Genomic DNA, 26,023 nt, shown 5'->3' with positions numbered 1-26,023 from the left:
AAGCGCTCGCCCACCCGGTAGAGAGCGAACCACATCGGAAGTAGTTCCCCGCCTTGCGCCGAGCGGCTAGTATTCCACGGGCCGGAAATTGAAGGCGGCGCAGCGCGCAGTACACGTGGCGACATGTTCGCGGGACATCGGCGTAGCTGCACACTCGGCGGAAGTGGCGGCAATAGCCTTGAATGGTCCGATAGTCTTCGTGTCCCGGTGTGCGACCCGGAGACTTCGCCCAGAGCCTCGCGCAACAGGGTGCAGCCTGGCACGAGTGCTCAAGGCCAGGGCCGTTGCACTAAAGCATACGCCGCTTCCGCAATGACGTCGCGCACTGCTAGAAGCATAAGAGCTGCCTGTAAGCGCTGTGCTCCAGAAAGAGACGCGGAACTAAATGAGGCTGCTGTCTAGCGTTCGCCGTGATGAAAGGGCCCTCATCTCGCAAGTTGTAGCACGAATGGCATCGTGCACTATTGTGACCAAGATCCGCAGAAACAAAATTTTACAATACTTACCCAATTTGGCAGCAAAGTCTGTATGAAAAATTTTACTGTGGACTAACCAGAGCCACCGCACCCGTATTATGTTCTGACAAAAAACTTTCGTGTTCGCCAACGAGAATGCAGTCCGGATGCGCAGAGGAGCGGTCGCTCTCCAATATCTCCCATATGTGATCGTGTGAGTCAGGTTACCCGAGAATGGAGGCACACATCGGGGAAAGGGGAGATCCGTTATGAAATACAGCCCCTATTTTTAGTTGCGAAGACAGGGAAGGACGAAAAGCATCTGAGTGCCTTTTCTCTTTCTTGATGCAGAAGAAAATCTTCGATGTCACCCTTCCTTACTTCTTTATTATACGCTTAAAGAGCGATGAAACAATTTTAAAGAATATTGTAATTTCTTGAAAGATAGTGAACGCGGTCAGAATTTACTCATTAAAAGTGTGTGGCCGCATCCGCCCTATACATAGTTTGCATCGGCACCACAGAGGCCGCCATTTTTCGATCCAGAAAGCGCAGCGAAAGCCTGTCTGTTTACCCAATCCGCTTATCTTCAACCTTTTAATTTTTATGGCAGTGCGGCAGAGGCTAGGTAGGAAGGGAGAGTCGGTCCTTTGTCTCGGTGCCAAGGGGAGTGGGTTGTCCTATGTTTGGTTTAGTGGTGCGGAGGCGTGAATAGTAGTGAATGGGGGAAGTCGGAAAGGGTGTGGGGGATAGCAAATGTTTAGGAGGCCACTCTTCATAGCACGGGGACAAAGGAACGCTTCCTTTCTAGTCTCTGCTGCACCCAAACATGGCGCCTGTTACGTTGCGTAAAAAACTGCATTGAGCGTATGCGAGGATTATAAGTTTCTCGACAGGTTTTCCTTCGACATATTGACGCCAAACTTTGTGACGTTTGTTTACGCTCAAAGCCGCCAGCACGCGGCTTTGTCACTTTGTTTGTGACGCGAGATCGAAGCCACGCGCAACTGCTCCCACGTTATTCGGAATTGTCATGGTAGCTTTGCGCACTGTATCTCGGAAGTTCTTTGTCAGCTTTAACCTGAGTATGGCCGAGAGCGGAAGTGATTGTTTTGTTCGAGTGCCCTGACCACGCTCGTTGCTATCACAACAGCCGGGTTGTTTAATTTTTTGCAGGTGCAAGTCGGGCCAATAAAGAGTTCATTTCAATGTAACGTCAGTATGGTCGTCTGTTGTTCCTGTTGTTCCCGTACGTTGTCACCAGGACGTGAGATTTCCTGGAGGTGCTGGGAGTTCTTCATGTTCCGGACGCTCCCTGCAGGATCTTTCACCAACGCATCGAGCCAGCCACCGACTTCAAGGGCTAACTTCGGAGCACGGACCCCTTCGGAACACGCCCGAGTACAGTAGAGCCGCTAAACGTCGATTTAGACCATGACTACGACATCAGCCTCCATTATTCTGCACCAGCTCCGACTGCCGCCAACGTTCAGCGGCTCAGAGGGTGAAGATCCCGAAGAATCGCTGCAGCAGTTTGAGCGTGTGGCCGCGTTGAACTATTGGGGATGTCCAGAAGAAAATGAGGCATGTTTCCTTCGGCCCCGCCGCGGTGGCTAAGTGGTTATGGTGCTCGGCTGCTGACCCGAAAGACGCGGGTTCGATCCCGGCCACGGCGGTTGAATTTCTTTGGAGGAGAAATTCTAGAGGCCCGTGTACTCTACGATGTCAGTGCACGTTAAAGTACCCCAGGTGGTCGAAATTTCCGGAGCCCTCCACTACGGCGTCTCTCATAGCCTTAGTCGCTTTTTGACGTTAAACCCCATAAACTAAACTAAACTAAACTAAACTAAACTATGTTTTCTTCGCTCGGAATGGTCGAGCCAGAATTTCGTACGAAAACTGCGAAGTCTCCCTGCGACGTCCAATTCGTTCCGAAGGGACTTCCTAAAGACTCTCATGAGCACAGCCCGGAAAGGAAGAACGTAGCAACTTCCGCAGTGACGTATCAAACAGCCAAACCAGGCAGGAACTGCATACGAAGCAGAAATAAAGCGCATGTTTCGATGTGCCGACCCTGACACGAGGGAGGAAAAGAAGCTAGAGGTTTTGGTGTCAGGAATTATGGCGCTAGCTTTAGCTGGTCTGTTTCACAACCCACCTAAGACCACTGCCGAATTCACAAGAGAAGCGGCCATTATTGAGTAAACCCTGGAAAAATATTGCTTAGCGACCTCGAATTGCGGAAACCCTACTCTTTTCGTTCGCTAGCACTAGATGCCTCGCTAGCAGAAAAGCAGTCTTGTCTGCAGGTGGAGCCTGGGAGTAACTCGGGTAAGCCGAGCTTAAAGGGTCAGTCTACTCACTGAGATGAGTGTATAAATAATGGCATATTCTGGTAGTTGGCACCCTATAACATCAATAACGAGGGGTCTGCGCCCGGTTTAGGCAGGAATTTATATTTTATTTCGGCGTTAAAAGTCGTGTAAAAAAGCATGGTGGCGACCCCAAACGTTCATTTTGTTCAAGAAAGTGGTAGCCTTTTTTTGTAGAAGCATAAGTGAATATACTACGTACCATTTGTATGCCCCAATGTCAGAGAAACGCACGTTTTGTTTTAGTGAACTGTAGAAGGCGTACCGCTCGCTTTTTCTCTAAATCACATGAATATTTATAGTTACACGTACGCAAAACGCAGGCACATTCCCACTTTTAGCTCAACGTATGCTAGCAGAGACGCAAAAATAAACTCAGCGTATAGTGGCGCCATCTGGTCGTCAGGACGGGAACCATTGCTGTAAACAAACCGACTCTCCACTTAAGCCTAGGAGCGGCAGAATCGTCCCTCTAATTATTAAAATTAAGCAAATTTATCTCTTATATGTTTTCTTAGAGGTGAGATGAGACGAAGCGAAAGACAGGCACCCCAGTTATGGCCAGTGAACGCACTGAAAAAGGCAGCAACAACGAGAATTCAGTCCGAAGCGAGAGGTCCGGCTTCGACGGGCGCCGCCATGTTTGTCGCCGCGCGGCGGAAATCCAGATGGTTGCCAGATGAGACTACCATCTCATACAGATGTGTTGCCACATTAATAAATTCTATTTTAAAATGTTCTACCGCACTCCTTGGCACCACAGCTGGCTAAACGGTAATTTGAGTAAAGAGCTATCGGTTGCCGCAAAGAAAATATGGTCGATAAAATTCAGTAGACTGACCCTTTAACGCGGAGGAGCGTCGCGCTAGGTGCAGCCAAGAGAGGAAGCTCAGGTAAGCGCAGAGGAACGTCGTGCCAGCAGTATCCAATGGGACGAGGGGCGTCGTGCCAGTGACTGCAGACGCGAGCAATGAGATGAAGAGCGAGAAACTCTGTTGCTTGCCTATGCATATACCAAGATTAAGTGCCGAAGGATTCCTTCGACACATTCAGAAGCCGCACACAGCGAGCTGAACAGCAAAACACTAGAAGAGAGCGCCAACGTGAGCCACTCGATCCATTGGATATAGCGTGACGGCAAGCCGATGCAGAGCGGTGAAGACGGTATAACCTTGCTAAACGTGATGCGAAACGGATGATGACGGAGAAACGCGAAGAGCGGGAAAGAAGAGGTGAATCATGAAGGCGCCGGGGAAACATGCAGTCGAGAGGCCTGTACAAGTGGCTTCACAGGCAGCTGTACAGAGAGAACGACGAATAGAATCGCAACGAGCAGCTTAGGAAGCTTATTGCAGAGGAAAGCCGAGTATGACTGCAAGAACATTTGCGTGCAACTCGGATTTTCAAGCTTCTAAGAAGTTAAACAAAGACAGACAAAGCTAAACAAGAGCAAACGTGGCAGCGCACTTAAGTCGAATATAGCTTAAGCAGCTAAATCAGGAGAAATTCTTTTTTTCAATGATTGGGAAGATTGCGTAACAAATCTGGGATGCACTGCAGCAGGTTAACTGCTTCTGGATCAGTTTACTTGCGACAGAGCGAACGGTTCATGACTGGGTACGTGCTCAGAGCGCCCCTTTTGACATCTGGAGGTGGTAGGTGCTAGCATGCTCGTTATTTTATATACTTTTGCGAATCTTTCAACCTTAAAAAGTATTTTTATCGAAGTTCGTCCTTTCAAAATTGACTCCATTGAGTTTTACGCTATATCGACCTTGAATCCAAGCCTTAACTGTTTAGGGCACTACCGTGCTTTTAAGCCACCAGTCATACGAACGTTTCTTACCAACGCCTACTATGCTTGAATTCACATTACTCTCGCTGTATCTTAACCGCAAGACATCGAGGATACTGGCTGCGGATACTGATGAATACTCCTGCGTTCTAGCAATATACGCTCAATTGTTTGTTCAGATTTACCACACACTGCACAAGAGTCATCATTCTCCGCATATGTCTTTTCCCAGCAGCGCGTTCTACAGCATCCTTATCATCCTTCAAACAGTAGAGCACTGCGTCTTGAACTAGCATAAGACTATTTCTTTTTGATTTCCAATTTACTCCTGCAGGTCCACAGTATGCTCAGTTTCCACCGAATTCATTAATTTCCCCCCTTCTGCATCTTTCACACTGCATTCAATGATCTTGTTTTACGGATTTCCGTTTCTGAATTCCTCCATGCTTGCTTGTTAGTTCTCTAGTGTTCTTGCGCCACAGTGAGTCAGCGCTCTTTCTGTCTTTCTGTATCATTGCTACCCATCGATTGCAGTCCATCGTATAGTGCACCAGTGTGTACTGGCGACGGCGCCCTCTTGCGTCGTTACGCGGAGCGCCTACCACGCGACACACCGGGCTGGCCGAGCGAGGAATACGCTCACCCTTCCCGCAAGGGAAACGTACAGTCGCCGTCAAAAGTAAATGGAAGGCGACTTTTTCAAAAAAATTTGACTTCTTTAAATCTAAAGCATAATGGTCCATGTGTGTTGGTGCACAGTGCAATTCGCACAATCACAATTAATCTGCACATATCTATTCAAGGATGCATGAATTGAGCGGGCAATGATTAAATTTTTTCGTTAACATTGCCTTCCATTTACTTCTGACGGCACCTATACGCCTTCTTCGCCCCTCCCCCTCAGCCCGGCTCCATCGCCTTCTCAGGAGCTGCGGCTGCTCAAGGGCACTGGCGCTGCTCTTTGTTTTAGGTGAGTCGACGCTTTTCCCTCGGAGCGTGTCACCGCGCGCCCTCGGCAGACGCGCACGTGCGCGGTCCTCTCATTTCACTGCGTCTCGGCTCTTGGGGCTCGAGCGATCCGTCAGCGCTTGTCTGCCGGCTAACGGCACCAACAGTGGCGCGCAGCCGAGACCGGGCCGTGGGAACGGGCCGCCCGCGCCCGTCACTCGCCCGTCACCCCCTCGCGGAGCGGATATTCGTAATGACCCGCCGAACATCGGCAGACAGCAGGGGCTGCGCGTGCCCGCCAAACACGCTCTGCGAAAAAGGGACGTCAAGGTCGCGGATGGCGCAATTCTTGTCTCGAGCGCTGAAAGGAGATTGCCGAGCGGGAGAACTGGAAAGACGGAGAAAGTGATCGGCCAGTGGCCGACAGAGATTCGACGGGCTGCCTACATTTGAAGGCAGCAAAATGGATGCCTTCACCGAACGTGAAGGACACTGCCGCCGCAGTGTGCCGCGAAGGCTAACTCCTGCGTTCACCCTGCGGCCAATAAGGGTGTTGCCGAGGTGGGCCATGGAGCAGTACCCTCATTGCAAGCGGAGCAGCGGTTCTCGTTTTCAGTCGACAGTGAGTGTGTTCAGCATTTACTGACGTCACGCATGGCATCACTACAACGCGTCTCGCACAGTGGCGCGAACACTGTGCAAAATGACAGAGGCAAAACTGTGTCATTTGCGTTCTTCGATTACTCCACCACGGCCGCGGCTCAAAGTCAAAAAGGTGTGTGCCCATTGACTGCTTCCCTTCAGCTAAGAAGTTCCACTATTTTTGGCTCTTGTGGGACAGACAATTAATGGAAATTTTTCCTACAGCCATCTGCCCATCAACAGGCTTTAGGGGTTGGAAGCTGAAGAGGACCAGGCAACGGAGTGCTGGCAGAGCACTACTACGCCACACAGCAGAACAAGGTATTCAGCAAACTGCAGCATGCTCGCGAGTCATTATGGCAGCAGGTGCGTCGAAAACCCGAACGTAAAGGCCGAATCGCCTCGAAAGGTCTAGACGTGAGCCATTGTGCATCTCATAATGCAAATGGAATGGCCATGTTCTCCGTCACCCATCATGGTTCTTGCAAAATCAAGCCTGCAATGCGAACAGAGGCGTAACCCTTCTGCCATGCATCCTGGGCTAGCTCGTTCTTTAACGTTCCTGCTTGAAAGTGCAAACTCTTCTTGCATCCACTACAAAGGCTGAGAGGGCGTTCTCGATGAGTTATTGCATAGCTGCATGTCAGAAGACGGCACCTTGAAGCTTAGATGATCCGAACAAGTAACACCTGAAAAAAACTCCCAACATTGGGTTTCGCAAATTAAAACAATATCCTAGTTAAAACACACACACACACACACACACACACACACACACACACACACACACACACACACACACGCACACACACATACACACACACACGCACACACACATACACGCACGCACACGCACGCGCACACACACACACACACACACACATATGCATGCACGCACGCGCGCCCACACCGCACACACACATACATACACACACACACGCACGCACGCACCCACCCACCCACACACACACACACACAACCGGAAACGACCTCCGAATTTGCCCAGCAATAAATTGCATAAATTCACAACAGAGGAACACATGCTTTCGTCAGATCGCCAAAGCCTGTGCTATTTGCAAGCATCAAGAGCAGTGTGTGAGCACATCAGTGATTCTGTTTGATATAACTCCTACTTCTTTTTTTATTTGCTTTCTTCATTTCTCTAATCCCCTCTTTTTTATTTTTACTTTCCTCATTTTTTTGTTTGCTTTATTTCCGTGCCTTATTCTTTCATTCTTCTTTTCCTTCTTTCTTTCCTTTTTCTGGCAATCTCGCTTAAGCCCAACAGAGCTTTAGATGATAAGAACCTGACTGTTTATTAACAGTCTTCTCCGGCTTACGTCCCGTCACCCGAGCTTAACATTCGGCACATGTTCAAACTAGCCCGAGCTGTGAACCTTACAAGACCCTAGTTATCTTCAGTCATTGCATATTAAATTTAAGGGATCCCATTGCTCAAAAACACTGCAGAATTTAAAGGGTCATTTTAAAGGTAATGCATTCAACGAAGGTTTGGTTACTGAGTTCGGAACGTATCGTCGACGCGTTCCTCTTGTATTATATATTCAACTCCACTCGTCTTGCAGAATTTTTAAGCTCACTATATGTTTTGCTATTGGAGCATACTTCGCGTGCGGTCGTTCACTCCACTATCACTTTCTCGCCTAGAGTGGCAGAACCCGCATGATTGATTACTTTGAGAAATATAGCTCCTCTCTCTGATGCAACACTAGATTTGACATTCCAATGCTAAGCATGCAGCTAGGGCGCGTATGATTCCCTCACGCCCAGATCTCGGCTCAAAAACGTCGCTATCACGGTATACGTGCGGCACCTGTCGTCTATGTGCCTCTCATGCTGGCGCTTTGCGCAAGCCGACAATTTCTAATATGCGTTTCCCTACTTTCTTTGAGGCAAGAGGAGCAAAAAGAGAGCCAGCAGAAATTTTTCATCGAACCAGTCCCTGTTCTTGCAGCCGCCTCGCGCCCCTTTCGGCATTGAATAACGGTGTACCGCTCTATGAAAAATTCAGTGCCCGCACCAGAGCCGATGTCCTCTCTTCTGCTTCGCCCAGAGGGGCTTCCCTCGTGAATAGACGAGGTTGCGCACTGTAGAACGTTATCGAAGGAAAAGATATAAAGTCGGTCGTGAAACCCCGAAAAGTTTCGGTATTTCGATGTTTTTCAAGATAACCCACCCTCTTTTCGCGGAATGCAGGGCCATGACGAACAACTTTCGCGTTTTTTTTTTCGGTTTAATTTCCTTCGTTGCACAAGACCGAAGCAGATGTCTAGAATGTGAACTATTACCCAGACGCCTGATTTCTTTATGCTTATTTCTCGTTGCTCGCTTCTTGCTTTTGACCACGTCCAGGATTCATCAGTTTCGTTTCTTTTTTTTTAATACTGTGCGGATCGTGTTGCGTGCATTGCCCTTAGTGCACCCTCTTGTTCTCTCACAGCACGTGCCACATTGACAGACTTTCACTTACGGCCGGCGCTTTTTCGTCATATACTACGTGCAATCATTTACGAACAGTGTGAAAGTCGGTGCACCAGTCCGGTTGCAGAATCCTAAGGAGCATAAATAAAGTCAAATTATAAGAATCAATCAATCAATCAATACTTCATATCCACATGGTAACATGTCCCGTTCTTCGAGGTAAAATGAAAGGGACAGTTTTGCAAGCCGAAGTCTCGTCACGCGCGCCACAGTTGTCCAGAGTATTTTAGAAAAAGAACCGTGAAGCCCGTAGGCCCTCTTGTTAACGTGCAGAACGAGAAGAGGTCTTTAGCACAGCCACAAGGCTGTACGGCCATTACGGAATCGCACTGCTGCAACCGTTGCCGTGTTTACCTGGCGGCATTTGCCGTACCGTCGCAGTTGCCATAGTTGGAGCATTTACTGAACGAAGCTGCTAAAACCCTCTAATATCTATTCCGGCATGTAGGCGTGCTATGTGGGGTTTCTACAAGAACAATTTTGCCACGCTCTCCTCGCAAGGACGCCTGCACTGTACCGGCGTATGGTGAGTCGTAACAACTCGGTACCTAGCACAGGTGGGTAGGACTCACCTAAGCGGGCCTCATACCGTGTGTGGCATGGACCTGCACTTCTTGCAGCGCAAGCTGTTTCTGAAGAAGTAACCGGATTGGCATAGTAAGTGCGGCGTCCTCGATTACGCTACAACACAGGGCACGAGACCCGTGCTTCTCGCCTCGTGCTACCTTTGTACTCTTCTAAGGAGGGGAGTTAACATGACCACGACCACCAAGAGCAAGTGGCCCGTGCCTCGCGCTATTCACAGTGATCGGTTAAAGCCCGTGATCTCTCAACGTCCTGTTTGCTTCTCTCCTGTGTCTTGTCCCTTGCTCAGTTTTATGTTTTGTAATCACGTCACACCAACTAGGCCATCCTCGCTCACTCTTGGAACTCAACAAGACGCCTCTGCGCGCATTCAAACGCGCATCAGATAAGCGCTCAAAAATTCACCTCTTCCCTCGCCGGTAGCGATCGCACTTCCCTAGTCGTCCTCACAGGCGACTTGAACGGCGGCATAGTGAAGGGCACGCTATTAGTCACTGATGTCTCACGAGATGTCCTTATCCTCGGAATTAATTCAATGCAGCCGACATCACGAAACACGTGCATCGATCTGGTATCCTGCAGGTAGTGCAGTGTAAAAATGATTACGGCAGTACATGCACGCACTGCCCTGGCGACAAAGCAGGAAGAATGAGGACGCAAGAAGCAGAAAAGGCACAGAGATAATAAAGGTAGTGCCCAACCGTGGTGGTACGCGCTCTCTTCATGTGGTAATTAAGCACCCACACATCCAATAATAGCTGTCAATCCCAAGTTTAAGGCTTTGCATGCACAACTTGCTCTGGCAATCGCAGAATGTTTGTTATGGCTGTCGCTGCTGTGTTTGTGTGTGTTCCCTCTGCCCTTCGTGTCAGCCCTTCCGTTTTGGCCTGTTAGAATATTCGTCGCGGAGATAGTTACCTCGTCTTTACATTTCTCGTAACCTCCTGCTCATTCGTAGTGTGTTTACCCCCCCCCCCCCCCCCCTTTTTTTTTTACTGCAATCGCGCATACTCACAGTTAAGTCTTGACGAGAACCCGATATCTGACGGGTGAAATGACAGAGGAGTAAGCACGCATTCAGCGGGACACTTTCACAGTTTTTGTCAGCGGAAAGAAACTCTTGCTCGAAGACCATCATGACGGATGTAAATGAAAAACTGTGCCGCAGCCTAGTCAAGGCAGCACTGTCTAATTATACCCTTGTGAAGGTGAAAACATGTTTGAGTGCTTTGAAGAATAAGAGACTGCCGGCCAAGCATCAGGTTTGCACAACAGAGGTTTGCACAACAGAGCAGGAAGCACCAGGGGCAGAGCTCACGAAAGCACAATTGGGGCAAGCAAAAAAGAACATGGCAAACATGTGCGTATGTGTACGCACGAAATTGCTTTTACAAAGTCCACGCACTCAAGTATGCCATTAGATTAACGATATTGGCGATACCTTAATACTTCCTTACGAATGCTCCTGTAACAGGAGTGAGCACAACGACCGCCGTCAATGTTCAAACAAACGAGGAGGCGTTCAGCACTGCTTGATGACAGCACTTTTCTAACAGTGTTGAGAAGAGGGCAGTCAGTCTAACGCGCTAGGAATGACATGTTTCAGTCTTCTATTCTCACCTATCGTATAGAGTCATGACCGAAAGTGGCTTTGAGACTGTTGTGATCTATCGTACTGATATCTACAAGTGGTAGAAAACAGTAAAATAAGATCAAGAGCGAAAAAAATAACCGAGAAAATAACCTGTGTTGTGTTGGGTTTAGTCACGGACAAGCATTTAATGCTGTCATGCGCAAAGCTCAATGTATAGGAAAATTGTTTTCTGCACAATTTTAGAAAAATGTGAAAAAGCATCGGCGGTGCAGAGGGCCTAAAATATTACTTCGTACTACTATGCGATGACAAGGAAAAGAAGTTTTAAAAATGGCCAATGCCACAAATTAATTGAAAGAAGACCAACATTCGACTAATAACCCCTCCAACTAATCTCTAACTCTAATCGCTAGCTTGCAAACCATGGCAAGAAAAAAAAAATAGGGAAAGACAGCCAAGTTATTTGCACGCTAATCGCCTACCGAAGTAAGTGGAAGCACCTTAACTGGGCTTTTTTGTTTGTTTGTTTGTTTTGCTCTGCTCTTTAAACCGTGTCTCAGGTCTCCAGCTAGGACTTAGATGAGAACACGCGTTCATTCTTTCTTTAAAGTGACGTTCAGCACTGGCGACCACTTTCACGTGTTGCAAAAAGGTGAAAACAAATGAGCGAGGGAGAGAGAGTCTCTCCTCCGTGGCTCTCAGCTCAGCGAAATCAGTTTGTCCAAAGCGGCGGAAGCGCGCCTGGGCTAAGTCGCGCGGCGCCGCGCGGGCGCTAACGAAGCAGCAAATTGGCCCCGCACGGGGGCCCTTCGCGAAGCCCGTCTCGGCTTTCGATCCACCTCCTGGCCGGGCGCTTCGAAGCGGACGTGCCGCACTGCGCGCATGGAGGCCCCGCTTCATGCGACAAGGCAGTCGCGCGCGCCGAGTTAACAGTCTAATGTGTGCAGGGCGTTCTACAAATGGACGCCCTGATTCTGTGAACATGATCTTTGATAAGTTAAGTTACCACCGTCGAATGCCTGCTCAGGTTTGCAACTAAGGACGGACCGTGATGAATATATTTAATAGTATATTTTCCGTTCCTGGTCAAATTTTTTAGGGGAAACCTCCCAGGTGGAGTAGATTTGAGAAAGCTGCATAGCTTTTCTTTGTAGCCGCATGGCTGTGCTTTGGTGGGTTCTCTCCGTTCCACAACGCAACGTTCGTGCCTGCGAAGCTACAATGTGTGGAACACACTACACACTGCTTATTGCTGTAGTGTTAAGAGAGTCCATTGTTATTGTAATATTACGTGTAACTTATCTCAAACCCAGCTTACACGGTCCTTATAAACGGCAGCTGATTTTACCGCCATATTGTGCTTTCCACGGTATTCCATTTTAACTGCAATCGGCGGTTCTAGTTGCGCAGAACCATTAATATAGCGACGGGTACTTTCGATGGGCCCGTCGTATCTGTGGCCTGCATAACAATTAATGGTGTCATGTGTCCTCGAAACGCTTTGAAGGTGGCTGTCTGGTTTGTGTAGGCCAATAGCTTTCACGAAATGAATGCGTATAAATACGCAAACCCGCGAAGATGCATCAGAGGAATGTAGTGGAGCTCTGAGGTCAAACACGATTTGGCTGGACTGCCTTGTCTCTGATAAGAGTTCGGCGGTGGTATGCGCAAAGCTTCCACGAAATTTCCCATTAGCTAAAACTTTTTAGAATTAAGCCATAATGGACAATAAAAAGGTGCTTCAAAATAAAAGGTTTTACGACCTAAGCCAACTTCTATTCCCTAATTGGCTGCTCGTGGCATGACCACGAGGTTTATAGGCTGACTTAGGTATCGTGGAAGGTTAACTGCAAGCGCAGATAATTCCTGTTAATTTTAACGGCCGTCGGAAAGTTTCAGTGTCGTTAATTTGAACGAAAACTGAAACTGCCGATGCAAAGGGCAGTTAGTGAGCGTGAAGCACGCCGAGCGAACCTCGACGAAGCGCAACTGGTAGGTGACCCCTTTAACTAGCTGCAACTTTAGAAGCCGACATTACTCCTAATATCATTATCACCAAAACTTTCAAATGACAGCACATATGGCTGAAGGCTAATTATAAGACATCAGGCGCAGGATTGGCTGGAGAAAGGAACAAACATTATGCGCTTCAACTTTCCAACATGACCTTTTGGAAAAATTTGCCCTAATCATGACGCAATTTTTGTGCATCCGACGAACTTATTTCGCCAAGCACGACGCCAAGCCTACTTACCTTTTCATCGGAGCTCTGTAAGGCAGAAAGTGAACGTTAGTTTTGAGCTGTGCTACACAAGTGCAGGCCTGCATGATAGGCTCTGACTTTAACGAAGCTGACTTCTCAGCTGACTTCTCATAGTGACTTCAATTTTCTGCTACTCTCTTTTCTCTTTAATTTTTTTATCCCCTCACCCCTTTCTCCCAGTGTAGGGTAGCAAATCGATTATTCTTCCGGCTAACCTCCCTGCCTTTCTTCATCTTCTTCTTCCTCCTCCTCCTCCTACAGAGAAAAGTGACAGTTCGCGAAAAAAAGAAGAAAAAACTTACGAGACATGCATACGTTAGAAAGAAAACTAGCGCGAAGGAAACTTGCTATAAGGAAAACTCTAAAAACGTCATTACCGTTTCAGCCCTAACTTTACAACAAAATGTATCTGTATCTTTACCTGACAGCAGTTGGTCGAGTGTGTCGCCAAAGAACAAAGCACAAACTATGAAGAAAATAGTTTATCAAGCCTCGTGTTCATGTTTCAGAGTTGAACTCCTCCTCCCGGTGAAAAATAACAAACAAGGCAGCAAAAAGAAACCGCGGAAGCTTCCAGATTATTCAAAGTCGCGCCAAAGAGAGTTTTCGCCAAAGAGCAAATGGATGTAGCAGAAAAGAAAGGCGCTGCATCGATCACAGGTACATCGCTCCGGTGACCCGACGCCACTGCTGAAGCAAGTCGCCAACTCCGGGGCAACGGTCCGCCATCCAAGAACGCCAACAAAACAAAACCGCTGACAGCAACGGAATAAACGACAACACGGCACGCAGCTGTGACGTTTTCCACCGCTTCCATTATACCGGCGCTCTCCCTCATTTCCTGCGTGAAACCGCAACCGGAGTATGAAAAGAAACAAAACAAATAAATAACACAAGTTTTTCTCAGCTATCTATTCATGGTTCGGCACTGAAAGAAATGGAACAGCATAAGAAAGAGGGGCCTAAAACGCCAGTAATAAGGAACGATGTAAGTTTGGAAACGAGGACGACAGCGACCCATGCCGCGCGCACGACAGACAGCGGAGCCGGAAAAAGCAATTTCGACGCCGCGCGGACCCACCGCAGCTCACTCGTGCCATGGGGGAACAGCAACGTCTCGGAGATCAAAGGAATTTTTGACGGCACTCAGCCGAAGCGCAGCGGGCGGAGTGGCGCGGGTCGCAAGGACGCACCATATCGAAGTGCACGCACGCGTCTGTCCCCCTGTTATGACTTTTTTTGCTCTGTTCACTGAGGGCAAGCGGGTGCGCGCCTATGCCTGTTACTATGACGCTTACGCTGGGAACGTGTCCCTGCGGTGACGTTGCTTTTGTACGCAAGATAGGCGTTTCAGACGCGCGTTTGCTTTGTGGTTGTGGGCTCGACGATGAGATAGAGGGAACAGGCCTCGGCGGCCGGAAAAATGAAGGTCTTGCCTCCTGGAAGAGGCAGGACGTCCAACTTCGATTGATTACTCTGTCGATACCCTGTTACGTACAGATACGCGTACCCAGTGACCTACAATAGCGGGCTCTGGTCCATAAATACTTCCTCGTGTCATACAGGTACTACCGCTTGAATTTGTAATTTAACCAGAGTGTGAACATCCGGTGGATCGGGCTTTACGTGAAGCACAAGCCCGTGGACTCCTGGACCGGTAGGGGACCACCCTGGAAGATTTTTTTTTTTTGTGTGTGTGTAATAAAGTTGTTTCTATCCATCCATCCATCCGCTATGAAAACGACGTTAAGAAGTTTTCTACATGCCGAGGCGCGCAGAGGCGCAAAAAAAAAAAAATTAGGAGGATACTTAAGCGTTGCTCTACCAGTTGTCGAGATAGCGCGTTCTCCTTTTTTTCTTTCTTATTATTTAATTTGTCATGTCTCCCAGATTACCGATTCACGATCACATTGTATTTGTTGTGATGCGTATGTGTTGTACGTGTGCCCGACTGGCATGAAGAGGGCCTGGGTTCGGCCCTCTCTCGACTATTTTATCTTTATTATTATTATTATTACTTGGTGATACTGCAAGCCAGCATATTGGCCCACGTAGGAGAGACATTGGAATAAAATACAGACATAAAAGCGAAGAACACAGAAACGATGTCTACAAAACACTGAAAACAGACATCTGTTACAGTCTACGCAACGGATGTCTACAAATGTCTATATTCTATTCTATAGAAGTCGATATTCCCATTTCAGGAATTCTGAGATTTTTTTCTGACTGACGCCGCACGACGCTGGGTTTTCAGCAGAACGAGCTACTGAGGCTATCGCGTGAAAGCGAAGGTAGTGATAATGCACACACCTACGTCATAAAATTAAGAAAAACAGCCGGGCAGCTGAGATGAATTGGAATGCAATCGCGAGGCGCTCTCGTGTCGCGAGCACTGCCTTGCGGGTATATTCCTCAAGAGGAAAGTGCGCGCACATGCGTCCGCACAGTTCGTGGGGAAAGTGGATTGCGCCTCTGGAGCTGAAGATATTTAACCCAGTCCATTCAGAACTTATGCATACTCTCAGAGCCTTATTCTTTCGACCGCAGTGTTTAAGAACGTAGTGAGGCTACCTCGTGTGGCTGTGATACAAAAGGGCTGTTCTGGCAACGACATGAACAATTACCGGCCATTCTTTGTTGTTCTAATCTTTGCAAAGATAGCGGAACATATTACACATAAAAGACTTGCTGGCTTTCTGACTATAAGTAATATTATAGGAAGAAATAAGTCTTCCCAAGTGGATTTCTTGAAGCAAAAGAACCCATACTACAAAACATGGAAATATCCGAAGTGAACATCGAATATTCACAATGGTCAAATTTCTTGATTTTAGAAAAGATTTTCACTCTAAAATGCCATTGGACGGCATTCGCGGAAGTTAACGGTCATTAATAAAAGGCTACTTAAGCCTTAGAGTTCAGTTCACATTCATAAATGGCACTAAACCTGACACCGGAACTGTAAAACATGGCGTACCGCAAGGATCGTTATTTGGACCAACATTATATTTACTATACATTAACGATATTGTATATACAAAAAATAGCACCAAGTTAATTTTATACGCAGACGACACAAATGTGTTCTCCTCAGGTGCCGTATTAATTAATAGTCAGGTTAACGAATGGCTAACAGTGCTCGATTCGTGGCTTCATTCAGACTTCAATCAAAACTAAATACTTACTCTTCCAGTCGGAAGGAACCCCTCTACCTATCAACTTAAATTTAACATTTCAGAACATTACGACGGAACAATCCTCTTTGGTTAGATTTTTGGGGTAACATTTCAGGAAAACCTTTCACGGACACCTAACGTTGATGCACTTCTAAGTGACCTCGGGTGAGCTGTCGGAATTTTGAATAATATAAGATAGCATATCCCACCTCAGGTGAAAAGGCAAATCTGCTACGCACTCTTGAAATCACGTTTTTCTCACTGTCTTGTAGTATGGACTAAAACGACTGAGGCTAATTTAAATTGTCTTTTTTTTTGTTTCCCAATAGCGAGCGGAGTGAACAATAAAAAATTTAGGACTTGCGAAAGACACTACACCTCATTTTAAACCTAATAAAATATTGCCCATCCATAAATTGTATAAATAGAAACTAGCCCTAGAAATTTCACGCCAGTACCCAACAGGTAAAACATGTCAAGCAAAATATTAGGCGAAGTACGGTCCGAATAATCTACGAAAAAAACTTAATGCCATGGCCGCGTTACCGCATAATATATGGCGATCAAAAACTAATCTTTCTGATACAAAATTTCCTCATCAAATGTCCTTAAATAGTTCGAATGCTCCGCACTGCCACTTCGGTGGAGCGACTCAGACGAACGCTCAAAGACTTCTTCCTCAAAGAAAACTGAAAGCCAGTGCTGAGCTAACTTACTTGTTTTCTGTTTCCAGTCCTGGTCTTCAAGTCAACTCTGAAAGGCTTAAACATGTGCACTCAGATGATCCAAACGTTATTTGTAACTTCTAACCAACCTATTGTTTGAAGTAGTCTGTACTCAAGTGTCAGTTATGTCCTAATTTACTATGATGTATTATTGTGCTTCTTGTGATGTATTATTTTCTTGGATTACGTGGCTGAGTCTCCTTAGCAGCCAAGGGGGGTGCATCTGCCTTTTGTCGCGTTGCCCAAGGCATTTCTGTAACGGAATGTCTTGAATAAATAAAAATGAAACTAAAGAAATAAACAAGGCCATGATGTGTACTGAGTAAAACATAACCGTTGATCTCGTGCAACGACAAAATGATGCATTGGCAAAGCGAAGCATAGCCGAGGTCGGCGAACTGTGAGGTGGAACGATGAAGCAGGAAAATTTCCAAGGAGTTGTTGGCGGCGACTGACCAGTGGCAAGGATAATTGGACCATTCGGGTCGTGCAGTGGGATAAGGGGTAATTGGAGGTAGTTGAGAGAAGGCTCGGTCCTGCAGCTAACCAGATACAGGTATTGATGATAATAATGTTAGAATTAACCGCTCAAAGCGGAAGCAGCAACACACAGAGAAACCAGAAATGGTTTGAAGTGGGTGAAGAAAACGATAAGGCTTCTCAGCTAAAGGTGGGCGAGTGCAACATTTGCATCGTCTCTCAAGAAAAGGACGCGGACATGTTGAAGAGGTCTGCTGCTCGAGAAGCCTGGCAAACAAGGCAAAACGTTCTGCTGTATTAAGAGGGTAAAAGAGAAAAATTTTGTTCACACAAAAGCTTCACTACTCAGAGAATTCGACCCCACACTTCTTGTGCTACTTCAGTTTGTGAGAGACTGTTTGAACAATTTCCCATTCCCGTAGCTTCCTTTTGTTTCTTGCAGAAAAATTAGATTTTCCGTGCAGTGAATTCTGAAAACAAGATATCGTATTTCATTGGCTCTTTGAACGTCCTTCATGGACACAAGAGGCCTTCTTCTTCCCTTAACCCCGGCGTTTAGTGTCCTCGCCATTGATCCGCAAGGGTGTATGTGCTGTGGGAATCGCAAAGAAGCCTCATAAGGGAGCCACGAACCGAGCGCACATACAACACAAAAACTGACATACTAATGCAAACGCGAAGGCTTGCAAGGACGGTTCTTCGAGATCACTGGGTAACATGGACGCGTAAGCTATTAATAATAGGCACTTTGCAGGCACTACCTCTATCCTGGAAATATGACCAGGTGCAACAAGGTAAGGAATTCTGGTGCATCCATAGGTGGTCATCGGGTTTCATTTCAGCCCCATTTAATAAAGGAGATACCAACAACGAAGCGCGTACCTTTCGAAACAGTAAGCGGTGCTTCGCGGCGTAGCAAGGACAGAAAGATTTGCGCGTCCGGCGTGCGTTGAATATCGCTTGGGGGATCGGCGCTTTCAATCTGCGGCGTTGGAGCTGGCAAGCTTGCGTGTTCAGAGTGTCAGACCTAACTGACGCTAAGTGGGAGTCGATTCAGCGAGCGACAGTCAAGGCATGCCGGAAGCAAGTCCTCATCTCCACGGTTCGTCGCTATAGGCTACTTTTAAGCCGAACCAAAACCCAAAAGAACGGCAAATATCGGAGATATTAGTGGGGTGCGGCGAAGAACATGTAGCTGCGGGATGGTTGGAGATTTGTCATCAACAGGGAGAGGGTAGGAAGAGATTCTGATTTCCTAGTGCACAGTCGCATCGGTTTTCATTTTTGTTTTCGCCGAACCGGAGCGTACGGTTGGGCTAGGAACAGTCGGCCACGGCGTGATTCGCGTCGTTATTTGAAAAAAGTTTCCTCGATCACACGTACACAGCCATCGATGCAAAAAAAAGACACGGTCGCAGTCGCATTCAAGGCGCAGGCTCTCATACTTGGTACTACTTCCACAGCGTTTCTTCACTGAAGTATACGTCGACTAGAAAGAAATATTGCACGGTTACAATCAGTAAGTTATTATGTCACTAAGTTAAACTCTCGATTATCAGGGGCGCCATTTTCGAAAATGCAAGGCTACATCACTAAGCGTAACTAACGGCAATAAATTTCGGGGTAGGACAGCGTTGGCGTTATCCGGCTACGCTGCGCTCTGCACGCAGTCATCTTCAGTGATTCGCGAACTAACCGAAAAAGCACACTGCTGGATGTGGGGGGTTCTGGAGCAATTTAGACCACCTGGTGTTCGTTAGCATGCGCGGAAATCTAAGCACGCGGTCCTTCCTCCATTCTGCCTCCATGGATACGCGGCCAGTATCGAACCTGCCAACCTATGCTCAGCAGCCGAACGTCGCAGCGACTCAGCCAGCGCGGCGTGTAATATAGTATTGACGTCCTATTTCCGACAGCATGGTCGTTCCTCCGTTTCACTCGGGCGGTGCTCAGAATACTTCCCCTTTTCTCGTCTGCCACCACTGGCCGCATTTCTGAAAGAGAACTCGAGGCGCCTGAGAATACGAGCCCTAGCGTTCGCTTCGCGCCACATTCGCGGGGGTCGCGTTTCGGAAGGCTCTCATCCTACCTCTGTATTCGATTACAACTGCTCTACCCTCACAACAATGCAGCCAATAGATTGACAAGAGACACCGACAAGGAGCCGTGGCCCAAAGGACAGAATGAAAAGCAGTGGCGAGAAAGGAATACACAGGAATTTGAATGGCGGTCAGCGCACCACCAAGAACTAGTTTGCAAACAATAGGAGGCGCGTCGCGGTGGCTTAGTGGCAAATGGCGTCCTGTTATTGAGGCGTGATTTTATTGCTTCGGCCGTATTTCGATGGAGGATGAACGCAATAACGGCCTTGTACTGAGGTTACCGTGCACGTTAAAGAAAACGAGGTGGTCAGAATTAATCAACAGTCGTGCAGTATACTTACGGCCTGGCTAATATCGCACAGCATTGACTAGGCACGCTGTGGGATATCAGGTTATTGTCAGGATACGCCGTCGCGAGACAATGAGGACGTTGAAACTAGTTTTCGTTCCACCCAATTTCAGTGTGTTTCAGACTGCGGACTGCGGCGTCTGCCAATCAGATAACCCGCGAATTATTTTGGTAAAGGTGCTGCTGGTGACTACTCCAGGGCCACAAGCTGGATCTCCACAGCGGCCGCGAGCTTGGATCCATCACTAGACCTACGACGCATCTACATTTCTGCGTCCACAGCGACAACAACAGCGCCGACCGTCATCATGGCGCAGCCTCGCGACTGCGGACCCTAATATTGTCAATATTATGGAGGCCACTACGACACCTCCTAACATAGGCGCAGTGAAGTGATGCGTTCATTACGGTAGTATGTCCTCATCGGTGCGCTCTATAGGCGGCAATATGAATTGAAACAAAAATACCTCCAGTGAGATAAAGAAAAAAAAAGCGAAGTTTTGCGGGCCTAGTGCTCCGGGAAGAGAGAGATGGAGGGGAGTACGAAAGAAGTCCTTCTTTTTTGTTATCGTCCCTTCATGCATTGAACCAGAAGTGGCAGTGGTCGCTGCAGCGAGTTCAAGGAGTCGATCGGTCCGGAGGAAGAAGGTCACTTCCGGCTAACGCGGTGAAGTAGAAAGTAAAAAGAAAAATAATCTCGGACTGCGACAGGCTGTACGCTCTTATCAGGAAAGGAGTTCAACACGATTTCAGTGTTTTATTTGAACACTACTCCAGTTCAGTCTTAGGAAGGGACAAGAGCGCCATTGGCCGCGCAGTTGCAAAAGAAATGCTTCGCAGAACATAACTCTGGACGACTAAATGCAGTATCCGAAAGTACTCATCACGGCCGTAATGCGGCGCAAAGATGCAAACATTTGAGGGCCTCCCAACGGATAACACCCCAACTCACCCGTTAGCGGCTCGTCGTCGAAGGCGCGTGCCAATCCTGCGAAGCGCCACAGCAACATCGCCGCTATCAGGCCACGAAGGTGTCGCAGCAGGAGCGATGGGGCGCGGGGGGCCCGCCTGCACGACGGTGCCGCCGTCATCGTCTCCCGCTTATCCGTTCCGTAGCGAAGCCACAGCGACCGGCGGCGGGCCGTCCCGCATCGGGAAGCACCAAGCGCACACGGCACTCACTGGCCAATCGGCGAAATCCGCGGACGCTGTGACACCGGTCACGGGAGCCGCTGGGCCTCAAGGGCCACCGTCGAAAAGCGCAGCCAGAGACGCATGACACCCGCACCTACTGAGTCGCCGAGGCGCGCCGCCGTTGAAAGCGGCCGTCAGCCGCCCAGCCCACACAGCACAGTCCGTGTCACTGGCTTCACTCCAAATCGGCAACACCACTTCGCGCGCGTCCGGGATGCGCGGAGCAGCGGATGAGCGGCACGCTGGAGTGCGCGGGTCGGGAACCACGCAACTGGCAACGCACGAGCGCCTCGGACGAGCGCCGACGCTCGACTGGCCCGCCTCTCCCCATTGCCGCCGCACTGCCCTCCTCCCTCCTGGAGCCCCTTCGGCCGGGAGAGCGATGCCAGCGCCGCCGCGCTCCACCTGCCTGTGCGAGAAGGCGGTGGCTGGCGCGCAACGCGTCGCTGAACCCTTCCCTTATCCCTAAGGGGGGGCGGAGGGGCTTGCCTGTTCCCGCTGCTTCCAGGCCTCTGCGATCAGACCGCTGCTCGCACTCGACAGTAAAGTTCATTGTCTCCCTCGCACTGATCTTCGCATTACAGTGCAGTCTTGTCCAGCCTGTTTGCGTTTGCAGGCCCTGTGTGTAGACAGGTACTTTGGTCTCTGTATCCAAAAACTTTAAGACAATGCTTGAGCCGAATGCAAAACACTTCTGGTGCCGCTCACCTTCGAGCAATTCTTTCTTTAATTTGTTTCAACTAAAAGCCCATCTGTACTGCACTGTTTTCAAAGTGTGCTATTCACGCCGGGCTAGCGTATAAGAGTTGGACTTTGCGGTTTAAATATGAAAATATAAAAAATATAAAAGTGCGCCGAATGAACCGAAAAAGGCCAATATCCGTGGCATGCACGACACAGTTAGACGACTATTGATTAAGAGAAAACTATCAAAGTACGGAAGACAGGGCATAGTGGGAAGGAAGTACCTTTCAATTTAGTAGCGTAGACGTGCGTTTAGAGGCACTGCAGCGCTGCTTTACACGCCTCTGCAGACGGAGAGGCTTAATAAACTAGCCAAACATTGTTTTTTAGCGTAGAGCTGTTCGCTGTCATCGCCCGCCTTGGGCAGTTACTTTGTTAAGTAGGTTTCGTAATCCCATGCACAGTCAGGCCGGAATGATATGCGAGCAGCGCCTGTGAACAAAGCAAAATATTTTACCTGTATAGTTTCAGCTGCACTATACACAAATGACCTGATTTATGTTTCAGGGTAAAGGTGTGGTTTGGTTTGGTTTGGTCTGGTTTATTGGGGTTTAACGTCCCAAGGCAACTCAGGCTATGAGGGCGCCGTAGTGAAGGGCTCAGGGGAAAGGGTCTACCCAAGCACATATTCATAAACTCGATGTAAACGAATATGTCGCTGCAAAGTAGGAAAGTGCGCCACATGCGTGCTCGCGTTTCATTCCGACCTGACTGTACATATTTAGGAAAGGCATAGGAGCGCGAAACAACGAACATGGACGTAGTGAGGGGACGGTACGAGCGCTCTGTGATGGGATTTTTGGGCTCCTATGAATTTCCTACTGGAGGACCGAGTTAATTGGAGAGACATGGGAGAGGCTTTTGCCCTGCAGTGGGAGCGGTGAGGCTGATTATTATGATGTTCTTTATTAATATGCACCAACAAGCTAAGCTACAAGTACTTGATTGTACAGACACTGCCTCGAAACCATGCATAAATGCCACTAGAAATTGTCACACTCTGACTACCGCGATGGTTAAGAGGCAGCTCTATCACTGCTGTCAACGGACAGAACGCGTGATACCCAATCACCTCACTCAATCCAGTGAAATACCTCAACGATAACATGACAACGCACCTTCTGGCAGTTCATCTATACATTAATTTTTGTTTGGCAGTTCGATTTTTTTCTTACTTCCGTTGCTTTTAAAGCGAGATAGCATTTCCTTCTACAAGCACAGCTCTAAATACGTCAGATTGTGTACTAATTAATTGTAAATCGAATAAATTGGCTGACAAAAAGGACAAGACAAACTATAAATTACTTTGGAGTTCATCGCAATGCGATTTTAATCAAAGAAATAAAAAAATAAATAGTCTATTATCCGTAAAAAGTATTATTCGCAGAAAAAAAAACCGGAACTGCATTTTAAAATAAACACCAGACAAAGACCGCTTAATTCTGGCGAACTCCGCCTAAAACGCACACTGTCATTGCACAGCACGCGGGCGTCTTTTGCTCTTCGCCTCCTTCAGAATGGGGCCACATTAAAGAAGCTCAGGTTCGGAGCATTCAAGCCTTTCGAAGCTTTCCACTGCAGCGTTCGGTTTTGCTCCTGTTATTCCTGCAGTACTCGGGAGGCAAACGCCAATAGGCACTTAGCCACCGCGGTGGGCTCTGCAAGTGAATGAACGGTTAGGTAAGGGCGAATGCTTCCCACGTCTTGGGGTGTCTCACTCCCGTTCTCCATCCTCTGATGCTGGCAAACCTCGAAGCAGAAAACGGCAAGCAGAAAACGGGGCTCGCTGCGTCGTTTCTTTCATGCTTTCCTCGCGTGCGCGCTAAGTGCGCAGGCAGCAGTCGCCAGCGGCCGCGTAACGACCTGTGGTCCGTGCAGCCACGGGAGCCAAGCCCCGCGGCCTCTAATCCGTCACCTCCAACTCTCGCAGTGCGTAATCATCTTTCAACCGGACGCAACGCCCACTGCAGCTTCGCCTGTCGGTTCTCTTCTCTCTAGGCACCGCAACGTCTTCAAGAATGAACATGGTGCGGCCTGTCTAAAGGGTGGATTCATGGTGCGCGGTCCACAGCTGCTCAGGGAAGAATTAGAGAGTTGCGTTTGTACGATGGCACAGGGAAATGAGCCAAACTGAAATCTTTTGTCTTTTTGAGAACAGGCAGAAAAGTTGTCGAGAGCTGTGGAAAGAAGGTCTGTATCGCAGCTGGGTCACAGAGAACACAATTCCTTCTGCTTGGGTGTTTCTACAATTACGCGGGGCCCGCAGTCATGATAACAAGGAATGCCAAAGAATAAGAAGACAGACGATAACATTTTCTTTTTTTTTATCCCATCAGGTGGCTTGAACGGCAGTGGGGAAGGACATGGTCACTGTGGGTAATGAGGGGAAGATGACAAGTGGTAGCGCCATATAGTAAGGGAAGGAATTAAAAGTGGACAGAAGAAGCAGAGGGCCCACAGAGAGTCAGATGGACAGATCAGATATGAGAAAGTTCCCTGGGATAGGATGACCGCAGATGGCACAAGAGATGATATCATTGAAGATCCCTACGTCCTCCATGGACGAATAGCTGCACTGATGACGCTGATGGTCATCATTATTATGGTGATGGTGGAGATTGTCTCTTGTGATGTTCATGAGCAGTGCTTTATATGATGCGCTCAAGGCAGTGTATTGACCCTCCGTTCTCCGCGGAAAAGAGAGGCTGATTTGGTTCAGGATGAAAGCCGTACACTAGTCGGTACGATGAATGAAGGCGAGGCACCAGAGAGCTGAGCCAAATGCAGAACTGCACTGTGCAAGAATTGCGAAGTGGAATGATCGGTGCGCTTCCATTACAGAAGGGCTCGCTGCTTTATCCTCGCTTGCTGCATGCGGTACCATAATAAAACGACTTTTTTGTGGTGCTTGGCGCACATCGCTGACGCACGACGCTAATCTGCGCACACAGTGTCAAGATGTCAGGCAAGAACTTTGGTTTGGATAGTTTTTTTCGTCACTATTAGCGCTGTGAAAACCTCATGTGTTGGTATGCACAATCAGAGGGCCGTACCCTGAAAAAAAAAAAAAGAAATTAATCGGGTTTATTTAAACATGGTCTGTTTACCCTTATTAAGTTTTAGTTTAGCCGGCATTGCGTGGTTGCGTGGTTAGCGGAATAATAGATCCAGACTGCGCAATCGCAGAACACAAATTAAAAACAGCCTTATCGTGCGCACGCTATTTTGAGAAGTTACCTGAGTGGTTTTTGTGCACTTAGCTCGAAAACATGGTGGCTTCCTTCCAAGAGAGAGCTGCTAGCTTCAACCGAATAAGGAGTCGTTGCGGTTATGGTCGGCACGCTTGCCGGCAACTGCTTGTGCTGTTGCCTTTCATTATGACGAACTTTGCTTCGACGACAAAGTGAACACTGTAATTCAGCCCAGGTTTTGAGATACATTCCCGATTCTGGCGCTCCTGGGCCTAATGGGGCCTCAAACTGCGCTGCAACATCTGCAACAGCTGAGAACGCAAAACAACAGCCGGGAACATAAAAAGATAGGTTTCGAGCGTTGTCACAGTGTTTCATGTGTTGAAATAATTTCACACGGTAATCTATATTAAAAATGCGAAAGTTTTTGAGCTTCACACGTTTTGTGACGGAAAATATCCTTGCTTGAGCGATTTGTACTTTCAATTGCGCTGACTAGACGGTGCGAATGTACTTACGATTCTTATTTCGCATAGCTTTAGTCCGCGAATGTTTGCATGGACATTTTGCTGGCATAAATACGGGTTACAGCATTAAATGGGTTTAAAATATTATGATATATAATATTTTGGTAACATATTTTGGTAACATTTTTCAATTTGACTCTGAATTGTGTACTATTTATGCTTGTGGCTGTGGGACTTTAGTTACATAAGCATCTGTTTCCACCCTGTAACGGCCTGACGGCTGACAGTATCAATAAATAAATAAATACTGGCAATGTACAGCATTTTAAAAAGTATTTCACTTTCCATGTAATGATGGCTGCGTTTCTTGTTTCCGGAACGCTATACTAAAACTGTCTCTGGAGGTTAGTTCCTCCTGCACAATAACGTATTTTCC

General features: G+C 47.9%; 1 protein-coding gene across 2 annotated transcripts in view; it reads right to left on the bottom strand.

The window, feature by feature from the left end:
* LOC149340039 (cell surface glycoprotein MUC18-like) overlaps positions 1–21,500 on the bottom strand; it is a 468,207-nt gene extending 446,707 nt beyond the window's left edge. For both annotated transcript variants that reach the window (XM_089548781.1, XM_089548782.1), the window contains exon 1: positions 20,944–21,500. In XM_089548781.1, the coding sequence (XP_089404907.1) occupies positions 20,944–21,082 (139 nt within the window). In that variant the 5' untranslated portion in view covers positions 21,083–21,500. The remainder of the gene's footprint in view (positions 1–20,943) is intronic.
* Between the last annotated feature and the right edge of the window lie 4,523 nt (positions 21,501–26,023).

The sequence above is a fragment of the Amblyomma mixtum genome, chromosome 6, assembly GCF_055824585.1.
Source record: "Amblyomma mixtum isolate Tamu chromosome 6, ASM5582458v1, whole genome shotgun sequence".
In the NCBI taxonomy this organism is placed as follows: domain Eukaryota; kingdom Metazoa; phylum Arthropoda; class Arachnida; order Ixodida; family Ixodidae; genus Amblyomma; species Amblyomma mixtum.
Note: the sequence above shows the minus strand (reverse complement) of the source record. Positions and strands in the feature narration are given on the sequence as shown.